Here is a 17,410-nt window from a genome sequence, read left to right as displayed (position 1 = left end):
GGCAGAGATTGCAGTGAGCCAAGATCATATCCAGCCTGGGCAACAGAGCGAGACTGTCTCAGAAAAAAAAAAGAGAGACTCAGTTTTCAGACCTAATAAAGACACGGTGAGTGTGTCTTCCTCTCTCTTCTTTTTTTATTGCAGCTTATTCAAAAGGTAAATAAAACCTTTTATTATTTTTTATCAATACTATATGAAAACCCTGTTCAAAAGAGAAAAACAAGTTTTGCCTTTGTATTAATGTATTATTACCAATAAACCTAATTTTAATAAAACCTTATAAACAAATCCATCCAACCTCATTCAGCTTTGACCACACAGATAAGTTTCTATAAATCTTTTATAACCTTTTGCAATATTTTTCATTTTTTTCTAACTTCCTATACCCATTTAGTTTTATCTATCATTTTTGTATTTCATTAATTTAAAACAGCTTTTAAATAACCTTTAGGCCATGCAAAATTGTTGTTCCTTTAGCAAAAACCACATATAACCACATGTATATATATAGAGAGAGAGAGAGAGAGGGAGAGAGAGAGACAGAGAGTGAGAGAGTGTGTTTCGCTCTTGTTGCCCAGCCTGGAATGCAATGGCATGATCTTGGCTCATTGCAACCTCCACATCCCAGATTCAAGTGATTCTCCTGCTCCAGCCTCCCCAGTAGCTGAGATGACAGGCACGAACCACCATGCCCAGCTAATTTTTGTATTTTTAGTAGAGACCGGGTTTCACCATCTTAGCCAGGCTGGTCTCAAACTCCTGACTCTCATGTGATCCACGCACCTCGACCTCTCAAAGTGCTGGGATTACAGGCATGAGCCACCGTGCCCGGCCAACAAAAACTATATTTTTATGTCTTTTTTATAATCTTTTAAATTTTTATTTATTTATTTATTTATTTATTTATTTATTTTTTATTTTTTTGAGACAGAGTCCTCTCTGTCACCCAGACTGGAGTGTAGTGGCATGATCTCAGCTCACTGCAACCTCTGCCTCCTGGGTTCAAGCGGTTCTCCTGCCTCAGCCTCTCAAGTAGCTGGGATCACAGGCGCCTGCTACCATGGCTGGCTAATTTTTGTATTTTTAGTAGAGGTGGGGTTTCACATGTCAGCCAGGCTGGTCTCGAGCTCCTGACCTCAGGTGATTTGCCCGCCTCAGCCCCCCAGAGTGCTGGGATTACAGGCGTGAGCCACTGCACCTGGCTATAACCTTTTTTAAAACCAAAAATGCATTTTACTTTTCTTGTGCTCTTTGGATACAAATTGTTTCTCTTTTATCTAGTAGATTTAATTACATATATTAATTTCAATGTTAACTCTTAGTATCCCAAATATTTGTGAAAAGTCTTAAGAAGTAAGCAATTTTAATTATGTATCTTGATACAGAGCCCAGAAAAAAGGACAGAGTTATGAAAGCAATGCCTGGAGAACCAACCCCTCCCAGCATTTTCAGGAGGCACAAGTGAGCCAGGGAAGACATGTAGCGTAGCTCTGCCCCACAGCTCTTGGCCTAGGTGCTGCAGACATCCACGTGTCCCCAGGCCTTCCCGTGGCCACTTGTCTATACCCCAGAATCAAACAGGTATCAACAATATCACAGAAGCAACAGTTTTATGACCTTAAACACCTACCAGAAATAGCCTAAACCTATTTGACTAGTAGACCCAGGCAAAAATCTCTAAATTAAATTCTGAAAATATTTCTATTTTATTTTACCAACAATTTTAAAACTAGCCTCATTTACCAAAGATTACTAAAGTCACATGAACTTGAAAAGCACTTGGGCTTATTTACTAAATTTATGAGAACTGATTTACTTATAAGTCAGTTTGGTACCATGTAGACAATATACAAACACAGATGTGTACACATGTATACATACAAACATAGACAAAAATAAAGATTTCATAGCTTTGATTTTAAGATTTTAGCCATGAGTCAGGTGAAATTCACTAGTTCAAAAGGACATTTGGATTCAAACTGTGCCTTTGTAAATGGAACAAGTTAAAGTTTATCTGTCTCATATGCCTAAAGCCCTCACAAAATTTAACAAGGTAGCAAATTTACATTTCAAAGCAGAGAGAGAATTTAAGCTTTTGTAAATACCAATGAATTTTACATTATCTTTGGCAAAAATCATGTCCTCAAAAGGGAAGCAGACCAGGGGAGTTTATTTGGTTAGCAGGGGTTTAAGAAGAAAGAGATTCAATCAACCGAGAAACTTTTATAGAGAGAACAGAGGACTCAAAAACTATGGGTGCATATATGTGTGTGTGTGTGTGTGTGTGTCTGTGTGTGTATACATATATATCCCAAATATCAGTTATTCATTAAGTTACCTTTTGACTAGAGAGCTCCTGAATCCTTTCAATCTCTTATCAGATTTTAGCCAGGACAAATCAGCCAATATCCCTGCTTTTGTATTTTTTAATTTTTTCCTCTTTTAAACCAAAGGTACCTTTCCAAGTGACTCACCAAAACTAACACGACTTAACCAAGGTTACGATTTAACCAGAGACTTGCCAAGTATCTCCAAAGAGGTGCAACACAGTCCTCACAAGACCCAGAGCCACCAGAAAAACTTCAAAATAAGGAAGGTTTTGCTAGCTGCAAATGGGGTACAAGCCCCATCTGTCCTGTCTAGCGTATTCCCTAGGGTCTCAGCTTCTCAGCTGACCGTCTGTATACAAGGTCCAGACTAAGGATTTAAAGAGACAGTGGGAAAGACAGGAAAACAAAAGCTGCCCGTGGGGGTAGTGCCAAAAGGCAGGAAAACGTGGGAAGGTAAATTTGTGGGATGAATAAAGACTGCACCTAGATTCCCTGGCACTGCTGTCTCTGAGCCCATAATCAAGTCTTAAAATGGAGCCTATCTTTAGGTGAGAATGGCAGGCAGGAAAACCTTTGTCTTTCTAAATTGCCTCTCTGCCATCAGGCAAGCCAGAGGAAGGGGCAGTGTCTCCCTGGATGTTAACCTTCTTCAGCTACCAATCACCAGTACTGAGGAGAGGAATATTTTGGTTTCCTTCAGTAGATAGGATTATAAATGAGTATCCGAGACAAATAATTCAAATTAATTTCTTATAAATGTTTCTTTCCTGAGCAAGAGATATCCACTGAGGAAATAAATGTTGTGGTATGTCCCAAGAACATTAACTATGTATCAAACCTGTTCTCAGCTGGAATGCTGCTTAGCTAATACAATGCATGTTAACATTTCCAAGACATGGTAAGATTTACATCTCCAAGGGACTGAGAAAGGTCTGCAGGCAGTTTAGGCATTTAAAGAGTTTTTCTGGGGGTTTAAGGAGCGGTCTCTAAAAAAAATCTCAAATCTCTTAATGTGGGGGTGAGAGAACTCACGTTCCTGCACCTTTTGGTATAAAACTAATAGGAATTGGTCACAAATTTTTAAAGTCCAAATTATAAACAGTAGAAAGCAGCTGCAGTTTTAAAAGCATGCTATGTAAAGTGATATCAGCAGTGCAAAACTGCCAGTACCTTGACCTACCTGCTCCAAGGTGGAAAAGGTAGTTTTCCTCTTTAATCACTGATGCCTGAATCACTTCCCTGCAAGGCAGAGATAGAGCCTCCATTCCAGAAAGGGAGCAGTGGAAAGGGCAGCCCAGGTGAAAATCATAGGGTGGTCCGGATTCAGGAGGTCTCACCCTTTGCACCCCGGGATCCTCTGGAGCTGGGGACCCAATATGTTGCTGGTACCAAGAGCTGGGTCTGAGAGAAAACGCTGGGTGCTGGTGTGAGGAGCACTCTGAATCCTGCCGACTTAGACCAGATATGTCGGCCTAAAAAAAGAAACTGAGGCAAGATTAATGTAGAGAGTTTGTTGGGCAAAAGGTGAGCCTTACTGCCTAGGACACACTTTCAGGTTGCCTTGGAGAGATTCAGCCATGGTTATAAGAAGGTTTTTAAAGGCAAAGGGGGACAAGGAGTGGGCTGATACAAAGTTGTTCCACAGGAATTGTCACTGGTTTACAGAGATGACATTGGTTAGTGATTGGCTATCCCTTGTTGGGGTATAGGGTAGGAGTTATGGTGTCCAGTGTGTGGCATTTTATGGCTCCTTGGCATCAGTTAGACTGGAGCCCACATAGCAGGTGGCCTCAAGAAGTCACCATTTGGTTCAAGGGTGGAGTGAGACATGACTGATGTGCATTTCACTGCCTCTTATTTTTCATTTCTCTATACCTTATCTTTCATTTATCACTTTCCTTCTCATTTATTTTACTATATTTTGCTCTAGACATCCCTTCTTCAGTCTTATCTTTATTGGATAATTTGTTATTGTTTTGTGTTAAATTTTAGCTTCCTGTTTCTCGTGATTTTTATGGTTTGAGGTACTGTGCTAGATGCAGCCTCGTTTAGTTTATCTAGAAACCTGGTGAGAGAGGCATTATCAGCTCCATTTTGCAGGGAAGAAACTTAGGCTGAGCAGCTCCAAGCCGAGCATAGTGTGGGTAAATGCCGGAATTCATAAACACCAGAATTCAAACCCAAGCCTGTCTTTCTAAAGTCCTTGCCATTAATCACTGGTTTACATTGTATGGTGTGGTATCAATTTCTTTATCAAGAAAAAGGATTGGAAACAAATAATTTTTAAAAATAATTTGTAAAATCCTGTGATGTCAGACAGTCTGCAGAGGTCTCAGTGAACAGATGCTAAGAATGGAGAATTATTGAGCCATTTAAAACTTAAGGTGACTCTTTACTACATCACCTTAAAGGAAAAAAAAATTATAGGTATGTGTGTATATGTGTATGTGTCGTATGTGTGTGAATGTGTGTGTAAAATATTAATAGGAAATATACTTAAAGAAATATGATACTGGCTAAAATAAAGGATAGCAAATATCTTTTTTGTTTTAAAGCTTTTGTGTTTTAAAGTTTTAAAAGCATTATAGTTTTATATCATCTTGACATTATTTATTCTCCTAACACAGCAGTTCTCAAAAGTACCTAAGAATCACCTTGAGACCTAGTTTAAACATTGGATTGTTGGGTCATGTACCCAAATATTCTCATTTGAGAGGCCAGGTTGGGGTCTAGAAATTGAATTTTCCAGTTGCACCAGATAATTTTGGTACAATAGAAAGAAATATTACCATTTTTCTTTTCTGGACCATATGGAGTGAGATATTTGGTGAAATTTTTCTGTGTACACCCAGTGAATTAGCTGGGCAGTGATTAAAACTGAAGTCCTTGGGCCAGGAGCGGTGGCCAACACCTGTAATCCTAGCACTTTCGGAGGCTGAGGTGGGCAGATTGCCTGAGCTCAGGGGTTTGAGAACAGCCTGGGCAACAAGGTGAAACCCTGCCTCTACTAAAATACAAAAAAATTATCCTGGTGTGGTGGCGTGTGCCTGTAGTCCCAGCTACTCGGGAGGCTGAGGCAGGAGAATGCTTGAACCTGGGAGGTGGAGGTTGCAGTGAGCCAAGATAGCACCACTGCACTCCAACCTGGGCAACAGAGTGAGACTCTGCTCAAAAAAAAAAAAACAAAAAACAAAAAACCAAAAACTTTGAAGTCCTCAAAACCTAATTAATTTGCTTGCTGACCTAACTCCATCACTTCAGGCCCATTACTGTTTTAAAATTGCATATTTTTGCTGGGTGAGGTGGCTCACACCTGTAATCCTAGCATTTTGGGAGGCCAAGGTGGGCAGATCACCCAAGGTCAGGAGTTCGAGAACAGCCTGGCCAACATGGTGAAACCCTGTCTCTACTAAAAATACAAAAATTAGCTGGGTGTGGTGATACACACTTGTAATCCCAGCTACTTGGGAGGCTGAGGCAGGAGAATCACTCAAACCCAGGAGGTGGAGATTGCAGTGAACTGAGATCATGCCACTGCACTCCAGCCTGGGTGACACAGCAAGACACTGTCAAAAAAAAAAAGGAGAGAAAGAAAAGAAAGAAAAAAAGAAAGAAAGAAAACTCATTCCTATGAGTGTGGATTTCAAAATTGTGATTTCCAAATCAGGGAGCACTTTGGTTCAGGTCTGTTCATAAACTGGCAGAAGTGGCAAAGATTACACCTATTAAGTGAAGGGTTTGCTGCCTTGTGGCCACACTGGCATTTTTGCCTTAATGATCGCTAAGGACTATGTTTTCTGTCTGAACTTTCACCTGGAGATGACGTGGCCTGGTGCTTGTGTTCCAGGCTGAGCAGCTCGTGCTGTCGGGTGCAGACAGCGATGAGGACACCTCCAGGGCTGCCCCAGGAAGGGGTTTGAACGTGAGTACTAATGCCCCAGCAGGTGCTTCCGCTAATTGCTTGGAACTTCTTGCTTTGCACGACCTTCCAGATAGTGAAATCACAAACTGGTTTAGTTTGGTGGTTTGTTTTTTGTAGTCTAGATAGAGTCGAAAGCCGCCTACTGATTCTTTTTTAGTTGCCCATGCTACTTTTGGAATACGTGGAATATTTTAGTTTCTACTTTTCTATTTGCCAGTCAGCATGATCAGGAGAAGCCTTCATTAGGGTAATTGAATTCATGCTTCCCGAAACTACCATCATGCATCATAAGGAGTAGCCTGGTGGTTTTGGAGCTACTCAGTCCTGTTTTCCAACCCTATAGCTCTCAGCTGCTAAACTCTGAGCCTACGCTCTGTTCACGGAGCCTTTGAAAGGATTTCTGAAAACTACCTGTGCCCTCACATTGCACAGTTGGCATCTATAAAGTTTCTTCATAGTTTCAAATACTCAAGAGAATGTAATTCATGACATCTTATAAATATTGACATTTTAAATGTATCTAATAAAAGTTGGATGTTTACTATCACCTATTAAAAATTACATGGAAGACTCTTCTGTATCAGTAAGAAAGTTTATATTTTCTTGATTTCACATTTCCAGGTCAGTCCCCATGTAAAATTTTATTCTATTCAATTCATATTTTATGCTTGAAAGTCTTTAATACGGACTTTAAGTAAAATATGTTATAAAATTAAAATATCTCTCTAAGTTATATTTTTTATTTGATGTGATTATAAAACTGTAAGTAGAAGAATATTTTTCTGAGATGAGTTCTCATAAAAGTTACAAAATAAAACAGTATAAATATATTACAACTATTGACATAATTGTTAAACATGGAAAGTAAATTTTTCTTGAAAAGACATTAATAAGATGAAAGACAATTAAAAAAATTTCATGTATCCATTGTGTTTGAACGTGATTTACTGATAAGAAAAGGTTCAACATTAATTATGTGACTCTTCATTTTTATTGAAGTAAGCCCCCAGGAAACACTTTACATAGATAGTATATAAGGATAAAAGTTCTCTTACAGCAGTGCTTTTTAATTCCTCAAGTTCTCAGGATCTAACATGCCAAAAATCACATAGAGACCTGTCCTCAAAAATTATCTTGAATGATCCTTTGATGATCCTTGAATGATACCTGATTAGATTATCTTTCAAATTCGTCAGTAGCTAAAATTTGGGAGCCATCTGACTTGCAAAGTGATTTGTTATTCATTCACACTGGATATTGACTTCTGGCAGGTATAAGAAAAAAATGCCTTATTAAGACTTATAAAATGACGATTATACTTAAGGCTCTTTTGCTCATAGGCACTCTTTTGGAGGAAAGAGGGTGTGGCAATGGCTCTTTAAACTTTTCTTAAATTTGATTTTATTTTTAATTGATTCATAATCATTGTACATATTTATGGGGTAAAGTATGATGGTTTTGATACATGTTCACATTGTGTAGTCATCATCAGGATAAGTAGCAAATCCATTACCTCAAACATTAATTATTTGCTTGTGGTAAGAACATTCAGAACCCTTTCTTCTAGCTGTTTTGAAATGTGTAATACATTATTATTAACTGTAGTCACACAACTGTATGATAGAATACCAGAGAGTATTCCTCTTGTCTAACTGTAACATTGTACCTGTTGACCAGTCTCTCCCCATCCTTCTACTCCGCTCTCCAGCTTCTCTCTACTTCTGTGAGATCAACTTTTTAGATTCCACATATGGGAGTATGGAATATTTTTCTTTCTATGTCTGGATAATTTCACTTAACATAATGTCCTCCAGTTTCATCCACGTTGACACAAATGACAGGATTGTTTTCTTTTTTAAGGCTAAATTATATTTCATTATATATATATGTGATACATATGTGACATATATATATATATGTATGTGATTTTTTTTGTATATATATATATCACAGTGTCAGGTTTTGTTTCAGAGCTAAGTTAATTATAAAGTTTTCTTGGAAAAATAAGCAAGAATAAGGAAAACCCCGAAAAGCATGAGGAATGGGTAAGCCTTACCAGTTTTAAAAATAGGTTTTAGCACCTTTATAATTACAGTAATTATAATTACAATTATACTAGCTCAATGAAGCAGAATAGAACATGTAGAGCTAATTGTATATCGAAGCATGGTATACAACAGGGTCAACACATCAAATTCGTGGGGGGGAAATAAACTGATAAGTAGAGTTGTGATCATCGAATAGCCATAAGGAAAAAAGAAAAGTGTAGATGTTTTCATTGTATACAGTAGGAAAAAAATCGAATGAATCAGAAATCTAAGTGTGCAAATGGAAACCATGTAAATACTAGCAGAAGATATAAGTGAATTCATCTATACAATGAGAGTGGGTAATGCTTTTCCAATTATGACTAAAAATCCAAATGTGATAATGAAAACATTGATAAATTTGTTTTTTTAATCCACTTTTAATTGTAGGTATAGACTAGGTATATATATTTATGGGGTACATGAGATACTTTGATGCCTCCATGCCATGTGAAACAATAACATCATGGAGAATGGAGTATCCATCCCCTCAAGCATTTATGTTTTGTGTTACAAACAATTCAGTTACACTCTTAGTTATTTAAAAATGTACAAGTAAGTAATTATTGACTATAGACACCCTGTCGTGCTATTAAATAGTAGGCCTTATTCATTCTTTATATACTTTTTTGTACCCATTAACCATCCCCTCCTCCCCAGTGAGTTCCCCACTACCTGTGCCATCCTTCTACTCTCTGTCAATGAGTTCAGTCACTTTGACTTTCAGATCTCACAAATAAGTGAGAACATGTGGTATTTGTCTTTCTGTGTCTGCCTTATTTCACTTAACAAGATGATCTCTAGTTCCACTCCTGTTGTTGGCAAATGACAAGATCTCATTCTTTTTCATAGTTGACTAGCACTCCATTGTGTATATTGTAAACCAAAAAGTAACTGAAATAAGTCTCAATCAATTTAGAAAGTTTATTTTGCTAAGGTTAAGGATGCACTCATGACACAGCCTCAGGAGGTCCTGACGACATGTGCCTGAGGGGGTTGGGGTACAGCTTGCTTTTATACATTTTGGGGGGACATAATACATCAATCAGTACACGTAAGATTCACATTGGTTCAATCTGGAAGGGCAGAACAACTCGAACCAGGGTGTTGGGGGACTTCCAGCTCATAGGTAGATTTAAACATATTCTGATTGGCAGTCTGTTGAAAGCATTATTATCGGTAGAAAGGAATGTCTGGATTAAAATAAGGGGTTGTGGATACCAAGGTTTTATGCAGATGAAGCCTCCAGGTAGCAGGCTTCAGAGAGAATATATTGTAAATGTTTCCTGTCAGACTTAAGGTCTGAGTTGATGTTAATGCTGGAGGGTGTATTGAGGCATGTCCAACCCCCTCTTCTGTCATGGCCTGAACTAGATTTTTAAGTTAACTCTGGAATCCCCTTGGCTGAGAAGAGGGGTCCATTCAGATGGTTAGGGAGCCTTAGAATTTCGTTTTTGGTTTACAATATGTACCACATTTTCTTTATCCATTCATCTGCTGATGGACACTTAGGTCTTAGCTATTGTGAACAGTGCTGCAACAAACATGGGAGAGTGCAGGTATCTCTTCAATATACTAATTTCCTTTCTTTTGGGTATGTACCCAGTAGTGGGATTGCTGGATCATATGCTAGCTCTATTTTAGGTTTTTGAGGAACCACCAAACTGTTCTCCATAATAGTTATGCCAATTTACATTCTCACCAACAGTGTATGAGGGTTCCCTTTTCTCCACATCTTCACCAGCATTTGTTTTTGCCCGTCTTTTGGATATAAGCCATTTTAACTGAGGTGAAAGGATATCTTATTGTAATTTTGATTTGCATTTCTCTGATGATCAATGATGTTGACCATCTTTTCATATGCCTGTTTGCCATTTGCATGTCTTCTTTTGAGAAATGTCTATTTAAATCTTTTGCCCATTTTTTTTTTGAAACGGAGTCTCGCTCTGTCACCAGGCTGGAGTGCAGTGGTGCGATCTCGGCTCACTGCAACCTCCACCTTCTGGATTCAAGTGATTCTCCTGCCTCAGCCTCTCAAGTAGCTGGGACTACAGGCATGTAACAGCATGCCCAAAGTGCTGGGAGTACAGGCGTAAGCCACAGCGCCCGGCCTTTTGCCCATTTTTCGATAGGATTATTAGACTTTTTCCTGTGGAGTTGTTTGAGCTCCTTATACATTCTGGTTATTAATCCCTTGTCAGATGAGTAGTTTGCAAGTGTTTTCTCCTATTATCTGGGTTGTCTCTTCATTTTTTGGGTTGTTTCCTTTGCCGTGTAGAAGCTTTTAAACTTGATGTGATCCCACTTGTTCATATTTGCTTTGGTTGCCTATACTTGTGGGGTACTGCTCAAGAAATTTTTGCTTAGACCAATATCCTGGAGATTTTCCCCAATTTTTTTTGTAGTAGTTTCATAGCTTCAGGTCTTAGATTTAAGTCTTAAATCAATTTTGATTTGATTTTTGTATATGGCAAGAGGTAGGAGTCTAGTTTTATTCTTCTGCATATGAATATCCAGACCATTTATTAAAGAGACGCTGTTATCCCCAGTGTATGTTCTTGGCACCTTTGTTGAAAATGACTTCGCTGTAAGTATGTGGATTTGTTTCTGAGTTCTCTCTTCTGTTGGTGTGTGTGTCTGTTTTTATGCCAGTACCATGCTGTTTTGGTTATAATAATTCTGTAGTATAATTTGAAGTCAGGTAATGTGATTCCTTCAGTTTTGTTATTTTTGCTTAGGATAGCTTTGACTATTCTCACTCTTTTATAGTTCCATATAAATTTTAGGATTTTTTTTTCTATTTCTGTGAAGAATGTCATTGGTATTTTGATAGACATTGCATTGAATTTGTAGAATGCTTAGGGTAGTATGGAAATTTTAGCAATACATAAGCATGGAATATTTTTCAATTTTTTGGTATCCTCTTTAATTTCTTTCATCAGTATTTTATAGTTTAAATTATAGAGATCTTTCACTTCTTTAGTTAATTCCTAAGTATTTAATATTATTTGTGACTACTGTAAATGGGATTACTTTTTAATTTCTTTTTCAAATTGTTCGCTGTTGGCATATAGAAATGCTACTGATTTTTGTAGGTTGATTTTGTATCCTGCAACATTACTGAATTTATTAGTTCTAATAGGTTTTTTGTGAAACTTTAGGTTTTTCCAAATGTAAGATCCTATCATCTGCAAACAAGGATAATTTGACTTCTTCCTTTCCAATTTGAATGCCCTTTATATCTTTCTCTTGTCTGGTTGCCTAGTCAGGACTTCCAGTATTATGTTGAATTACGGTGGTGAAAGTGGGCATCCTTGTCATGTTCCAGATCTTAGGGGAAAGGCTTTCAGTTTTTCTCCATTCAGTAAGATACTAGCTGTGGGTCTATTGTATATGGCTTTTATTATGTTAAGATATGTTACTTCTATCCCCAGTTTTTTGAGAATTTTTATCATGAAGGGATGTTGAATGTTATCAAATGCTTTTCAATATCAATTGAAATGATCATATGGTTTTTATCCTTCATTCTGTTGATGTAATGTATCACACTGATTGATTTGCATATGTTGAACTATCCTTGCATCCCCAGGGATAAATGTCTCTTGACCACAATGAATGATCTTTCTAATGTATTGTTGAATTCAGTTTGCTAGTATTTTGTTGAGGATTTTTGCATTTATATTCATCAGAGATATTGGCCTGTAGTTTTCTTTTGTTGATGTGTCATTGTCTGGTTTTGGTATCAGGGTAATACTGGCCTCATAGAATGAGTTTGGAAGTATTCATCCTCCCCTGTTTTTTGGAATAGTTTGAGTAGGATTGGTATTAGTTCTTGTTTAAATGTTTGGGAGAATTTAGCAGTGAAGACATCAGGCCTCAGGCTTTTCTTTACTGGGAGACTTTTTATTATGGCTTCAATATTGTTACTTGTTATTAATTTGTTTTAGTTTTAGATTTCTCCCTGATTCAATCTTGGTACACTGTATGTGTCTAGGAATTTGTCCTTTTCTTCTAGATTTTTCAATTTATTGGCATATTGTTGCTCATAGTAGCCACCAATGATCCTTTGAATTTCTGCGGTATTAGTTGTAATGTCTCCCTTTTCATTTCTGATTTTATTTGTATCTTCTCTCTTTTTTTCTTCATCTGGCTGAAGGTTTGTCAATTTTGTTTAACTTTTAAAAAATCAACGTTTTGTTTCATTGATCTTTTGTATTATTGTCTTCATTTTAATTTCATTTATTTCTGCTCTGATTATTATTTCTTTTTCCTACTAATTTTGGGTTTGATTTGCTCTTGCTTTTCTAGTTCTTTAAGATGCATAGTTAGATTGTTTGTTTGAGGTTTTTCTTCTTTTTTGACATAGGCATATATGACTATAAACTTCCCTCTTAGTACTCCTTTTGCTGTATCCCATAGGTTTTGGTATGTTGTGTTTTCATTATTATTTGTTTCAAGAAGGTTTTTAATTTCCTTCTTAATTTCTTCCTTGACCCAGTGGTAATTCAGGAGCATGTTGTTTAATTCCCATTATTTGTATAGTTTCCAAAATTCCTCTTATTACTGATATGTAGTTTTATTCCATTGTGGTCAGAGAAGATGCTTGATATTATTTCAGTTTTTAAAAATGTTTTAAGACTTGTTTTGTGACCTAACATATGGTCTGTCCTTGAGAATGATCCATGTACTGAGGAAAATAATGTGTATTCTGCAGCCATTAGATGAAATATTCTGTACATATCTATTAGATCCATTCGATCTACACTGTAGATTAAGTCTGATGTTTCTTTGTTGCTTTTTGTTTGGAAGATCTGTCCAGTGCTGAAATTGGGGTGTTGAAATCTCCAGATATTATTTTATTGGGTCCTATCTCTCTCTTTAGCTCTAATAATATTTGCTTTATATATCTGGATGCTTCAGTGTTTGGTGCCTGTATATTTAAAATTGTTATATGCTCTTGCTGAATTAACCCCTTTATCATTACATAATGACTTTCTTAATCTCTTCTTACAGTTTTGGTCTTGAAATCTATTTTGTCTAAGTATAGCTACTCCTGCTCTTTTTTTGGTTTCCATTGGCATGGAATATCTTTTTCCATCCCTTTATTTTCAGTTGAGGTGTATTTTTATAGGTGAAGTGTGTTTCTTGTAGGCAACAGATCAGTGGGTCTTGTTTTTTCATTCATACAGCCAGTCTGTTTTTTGAGAGTTTAGTATATTTACATTCAATGTTATTGATAAGTAAGGACTCAATCCTGTTATTTTGTTATCTGTTTTCTGGTCCTCTCTCCCTCCCTTCCTTCCTGTCTTCCTTTAGTGAAGGTGTTTTTCTCTGGTGGTATGATTCAATTTCTTCCTTTTTATTTTTGTGTAACCATTGTATGTTATTTCGTTGGAAGTTACCGTGAGGCTTGCAAATACTATTTTAGAACATAACGCTCCATAAACAAATAAGCAAAAAGAAAATGAATAAAAATTATGCTTTAACTTCATCTCCCCACTTTTTTACTTTTTGTTGTTTCTATTTATATCTTATTGTACTGTCTATGTCTTTAAAAGTTGCTGTAGTTATCATTTTTGATTGATTCATTGTTTAGTCTTTCTACTTAGGATAAGAGTAGTTTATACATCATAGTTACAGTGTTATCATATTCTGTGTTTTTCTGTGTTCTTACTATTACCCGTGAGTTTTGTACCTTCAAGTAATTACTTATTGCTCATTAATGTCTGTTTTTTTCTGATTAAAGTATTCCCTTTAGCATTTCTTGTAGGTCAGATTTGAGAAATTCCCCAGCTTTTGTTTGAGGGAAGTCTTTATTTCTCCTTTATGTCCGAAGGATATTTTCGCCGAATATACTATTCTAGGGTAAAAGTATTTTTTCATTCAGAACTTTAAATATGTTATGTCACTCTCTCCTGGCCTGTAAGGTTTTCCCTTGAAAAGTCTGCTGCCAGACATATTGTAGCTTCATTGTATATTATTCCTTTTCTCTTCCTGCTTTTAGGATCCTTTCTTTATCCTTGACTTTTGGGAGTTTCATTAGTAACTGCCTTGCAGTAGTATTTGGGTTAAATCTACTTGGTATTCTATTACCTTCTTTGGATATCGGTAACTTTCTCGAGGTTTAAGATGTTCTCTGTTATTATCCTTTTCAATACATTGATAAATTTGACCTCAGAGAAAATATTAATAAATTTGATTTTAGGGAAAACAAACAAAAAACCCTCTTGAATGACAAAAAAGAGAAAATGAAAACAAATAAAGGAAAGAGATAAAACTCTTACTCATAATGAGAAATGTAAATGAACTACAGTGAACACTGTTCATCACCTATGGGATTGGCAAAAGCCCAAAAGTTTGTTACTACACCTTTTTCATTAAACTGTGGGGCCCTTAAATGCATTGCTGAGCAAAATGCAAAGTGCTAGCTTTATGGTGGTGAATTTGGCAGTATCTAGCCAAATTACACATACGTTTAGTTTTTGACACAGAAATCCTAGTTTTAGAAATCTACCCTGAAGACTCACTGGCAAAAATCTAAAATGATTCATGTGTAAGGCTGTTTATTGTGGCATTATTTGTAACAACAGGAGATGAAAGCAATGTTCATGCCCATCAGGAGGGGATTGGTAGATGAAGCTATGGTACATGAAGATGTGGTATAGCTACATGATTGTTGAATACTATGAATCTGTGAAAGAAGGAAGAAGTTTGTTATATTATTGATATGAGGTGTTTTCTGGGATATATTTTTTCCACTTTTAAAAATCAAGGGTGACTTTTCCTATGAATCAAAGTAATAAGGCTTCAATGTGATAGATTAATATTAACTCATAAATAAGAATATACTGGGTTTCAAGCCCTAGGGTAGTACAGCACTTAAAATAATAATGGCTCCCAGTGATGACCATGCCTGCTGCTTCAGTCCTGTCTGTTCTAGGCACTGTGCTTAGTTGTGTGGGCTTATTTGATCTTCCTTATATAGACACAGAAAATATCCAAATGCCAGAGGTGAATTGGTTGATCAGATTTATTGATATCTACTTATGTTGGCTATGATGCTCTCTTCAATTAAGGATGTTAGTGACGTAATATTTCTGAAGAGCACTCTGCCGTTGTTTTTACATATTTTTTTCCAAGCCATTGATCCTAGTCTGCACATTTTGATGCCAGTGCTTGCTTAATCTTACCAGAAGAGGGGATCAAAGGGAGGCATGAGTCACATCATCCTTTCGCTGCTTTGAATGTCCTCTATTTTAAGGGATTTTGCAGCTCTTCCTTCCCTTAGTTCACTGTCTGGGCTGTGAGAGGCACTCCTTTTGTGTATATCCGGTGATAAAATGTAACACTGATCCATCTCCTTGTGAATTCCTTCCTTCCTTAGCTTAGCGCTTAGCTTAGCACTTCTTGCTTTACAAGAACATTGCAGTGAGTATTGGCTTTATTGGTGCTCCCCCTGCTGGCTGTTTCTATGTCTTTGTGCAAACAGGGTAACTGCTTCAGCTTTAAGTCATAGTGAATCTCTGATGAGCACAGAGGCTTAGCCTGGCAGAGGCCAAGGGCAAGCCTACATCATTGGGGTGTTAAAGCCGAGCTTTCAATTCTGGCCCAGCATGCAGAACCTATCTTCACTTTCCTCATCTGCTAAACTGTCCACTTTGTAGGTTCATTGTAGCGATTAGAAATTATATAGCTCATCTGACAGTCATAGGAAATGTTCTGAAATGGTGAGTAAACCTGACCGGAGCCCTCCAGAAAGTTTGCAGATACTATTATGTATTATTTTTTCTTGAGAAAATGTAAGTGGTTTATTATGTCTGTAACTTGAAGACTCTATGAGAATAGATTTGCATTAAAAAAATCCTAATGTAGATGGTCAAAGAAATTTGATCTTCTCTGGAAAAGTTAGTGAATTTCTTAGAAACTGAAGTTTACTCTATTCCAAGATATATCTTCACTGTCTTAATCAAAGGGCGCTTGAATCATAGCAAATATTCTCATCTTTCAACTAACTTTAAGTAGTTTTCCTGGAATTTTACATTTTCCAGAAAACACTCCTTTCTGTATCTGTGAAAGAAAGTGTGCCTCAGGCTGTAAACTGGGCTGCACTGGACACCTGCGGGGGACTCTGGCTTAGTGGGGACATGGTCAGTATTGATTTTCCTCAAACTCATCCTGTGTAGCTGTGAAAGCATGGAACAAATTACACTGCAGTTAACGTCATCCCACACATCTGGACTCCAAGACACGGGGAGGTCACATAGTCAGTCGTGGATGCCGGTTAATGATAAGGTGTGAGTTAGCTCTTGGGTCTCTGTTTCCTAAGTCACACAAACAGCAGTGATAAACTGCTAACGGATGAGACAAGGTACCTGAGTTAATTTGCAATTCAGCACACAAAAATGGAAAAGAAATTATTATATCAGTCTGATAAAGTGCAAATGTTCTGATGTAGGAGTAAAGAGACGTGGGTTCTAATCCTGGTTCTGTTATTCACCAGGACAACAGACCAGTCATAGCAGGCCTTTCTCTGAAGAATGAACTTTTGAAAGTAACTGGCCTTTTATGGGCCCTACTTCTTGGTTTCTTGGTTTTTTAAAAAATCCAAATTCTATAAATTTGACCAATCTAAAGGTATTACTACATGCTTCATCAGATATCTCTGCATTTCTTGATACCATAAAGTTAAAGTTCTTCTGGTAAAAGAGTTAAAAATCACTGCCTTATAAAACAAACAAGCAAACAACAAAATAAACCTGTCTGGAGACATTTTGTCCATTTGCCCTGTTCAGGCAGTGACAGAAATAGTGTGTCATTATAGTGTTTCACAGATGGAAGGAGCTTACATTTGAAGTGATTTCCATAGCAAAAGCCCTAAAAAAGTTTCCAGAATTCATGTTGAGTGGCGTTGTTTCTGATGGAAGCCTCTGCAGTATTGGAGGCAGGCATTTACAGGGAAGCCCACCAGTAAAATAAAATTTTCAGAAAAAGTTATTAAAAGCTACATTTTAAAGGAAACCATAATTTCAGCTGCCCTGAGTCCTATGCTTACAGAGAGCCTGCATTTCCAC

At 37.1% G+C, this 17,410-nt stretch overlaps 1 protein-coding gene across 5 annotated transcripts in view; it reads left to right on the top strand.

Moving 5' to 3' along the window:
* Positions 1-17,410, top strand: part of COBL (cordon-bleu WH2 repeat protein) — a 295,152-nt gene that overhangs the window by 132,692 nt on the left and 145,050 nt on the right. For 2 of the 5 annotated variants that reach the window (XM_055347086.2, XM_031013210.3), the window contains exon 6: positions 6,178-6,252. The exons of the other annotated variants lie outside the window; for them this stretch is intronic. In XM_055347086.2, the coding sequence (XP_055203061.1) occupies positions 6,178-6,252 (75 nt within the window). The remainder of the gene's footprint in view (positions 1-6,177; positions 6,253-17,410) is intronic. 5 annotated transcript variants of the gene reach the window in all.

The sequence above is a fragment of the Gorilla gorilla genome, chromosome 6 (assembly GCF_029281585.2).
Source record: "Gorilla gorilla gorilla isolate KB3781 chromosome 6, NHGRI_mGorGor1-v2.1_pri, whole genome shotgun sequence".
In the NCBI taxonomy this organism is placed as follows: Eukaryota; Metazoa; Chordata; class Mammalia; order Primates; family Hominidae; genus Gorilla; species Gorilla gorilla.
This window is presented reverse-complemented; position numbering and strand designations above follow the sequence as displayed.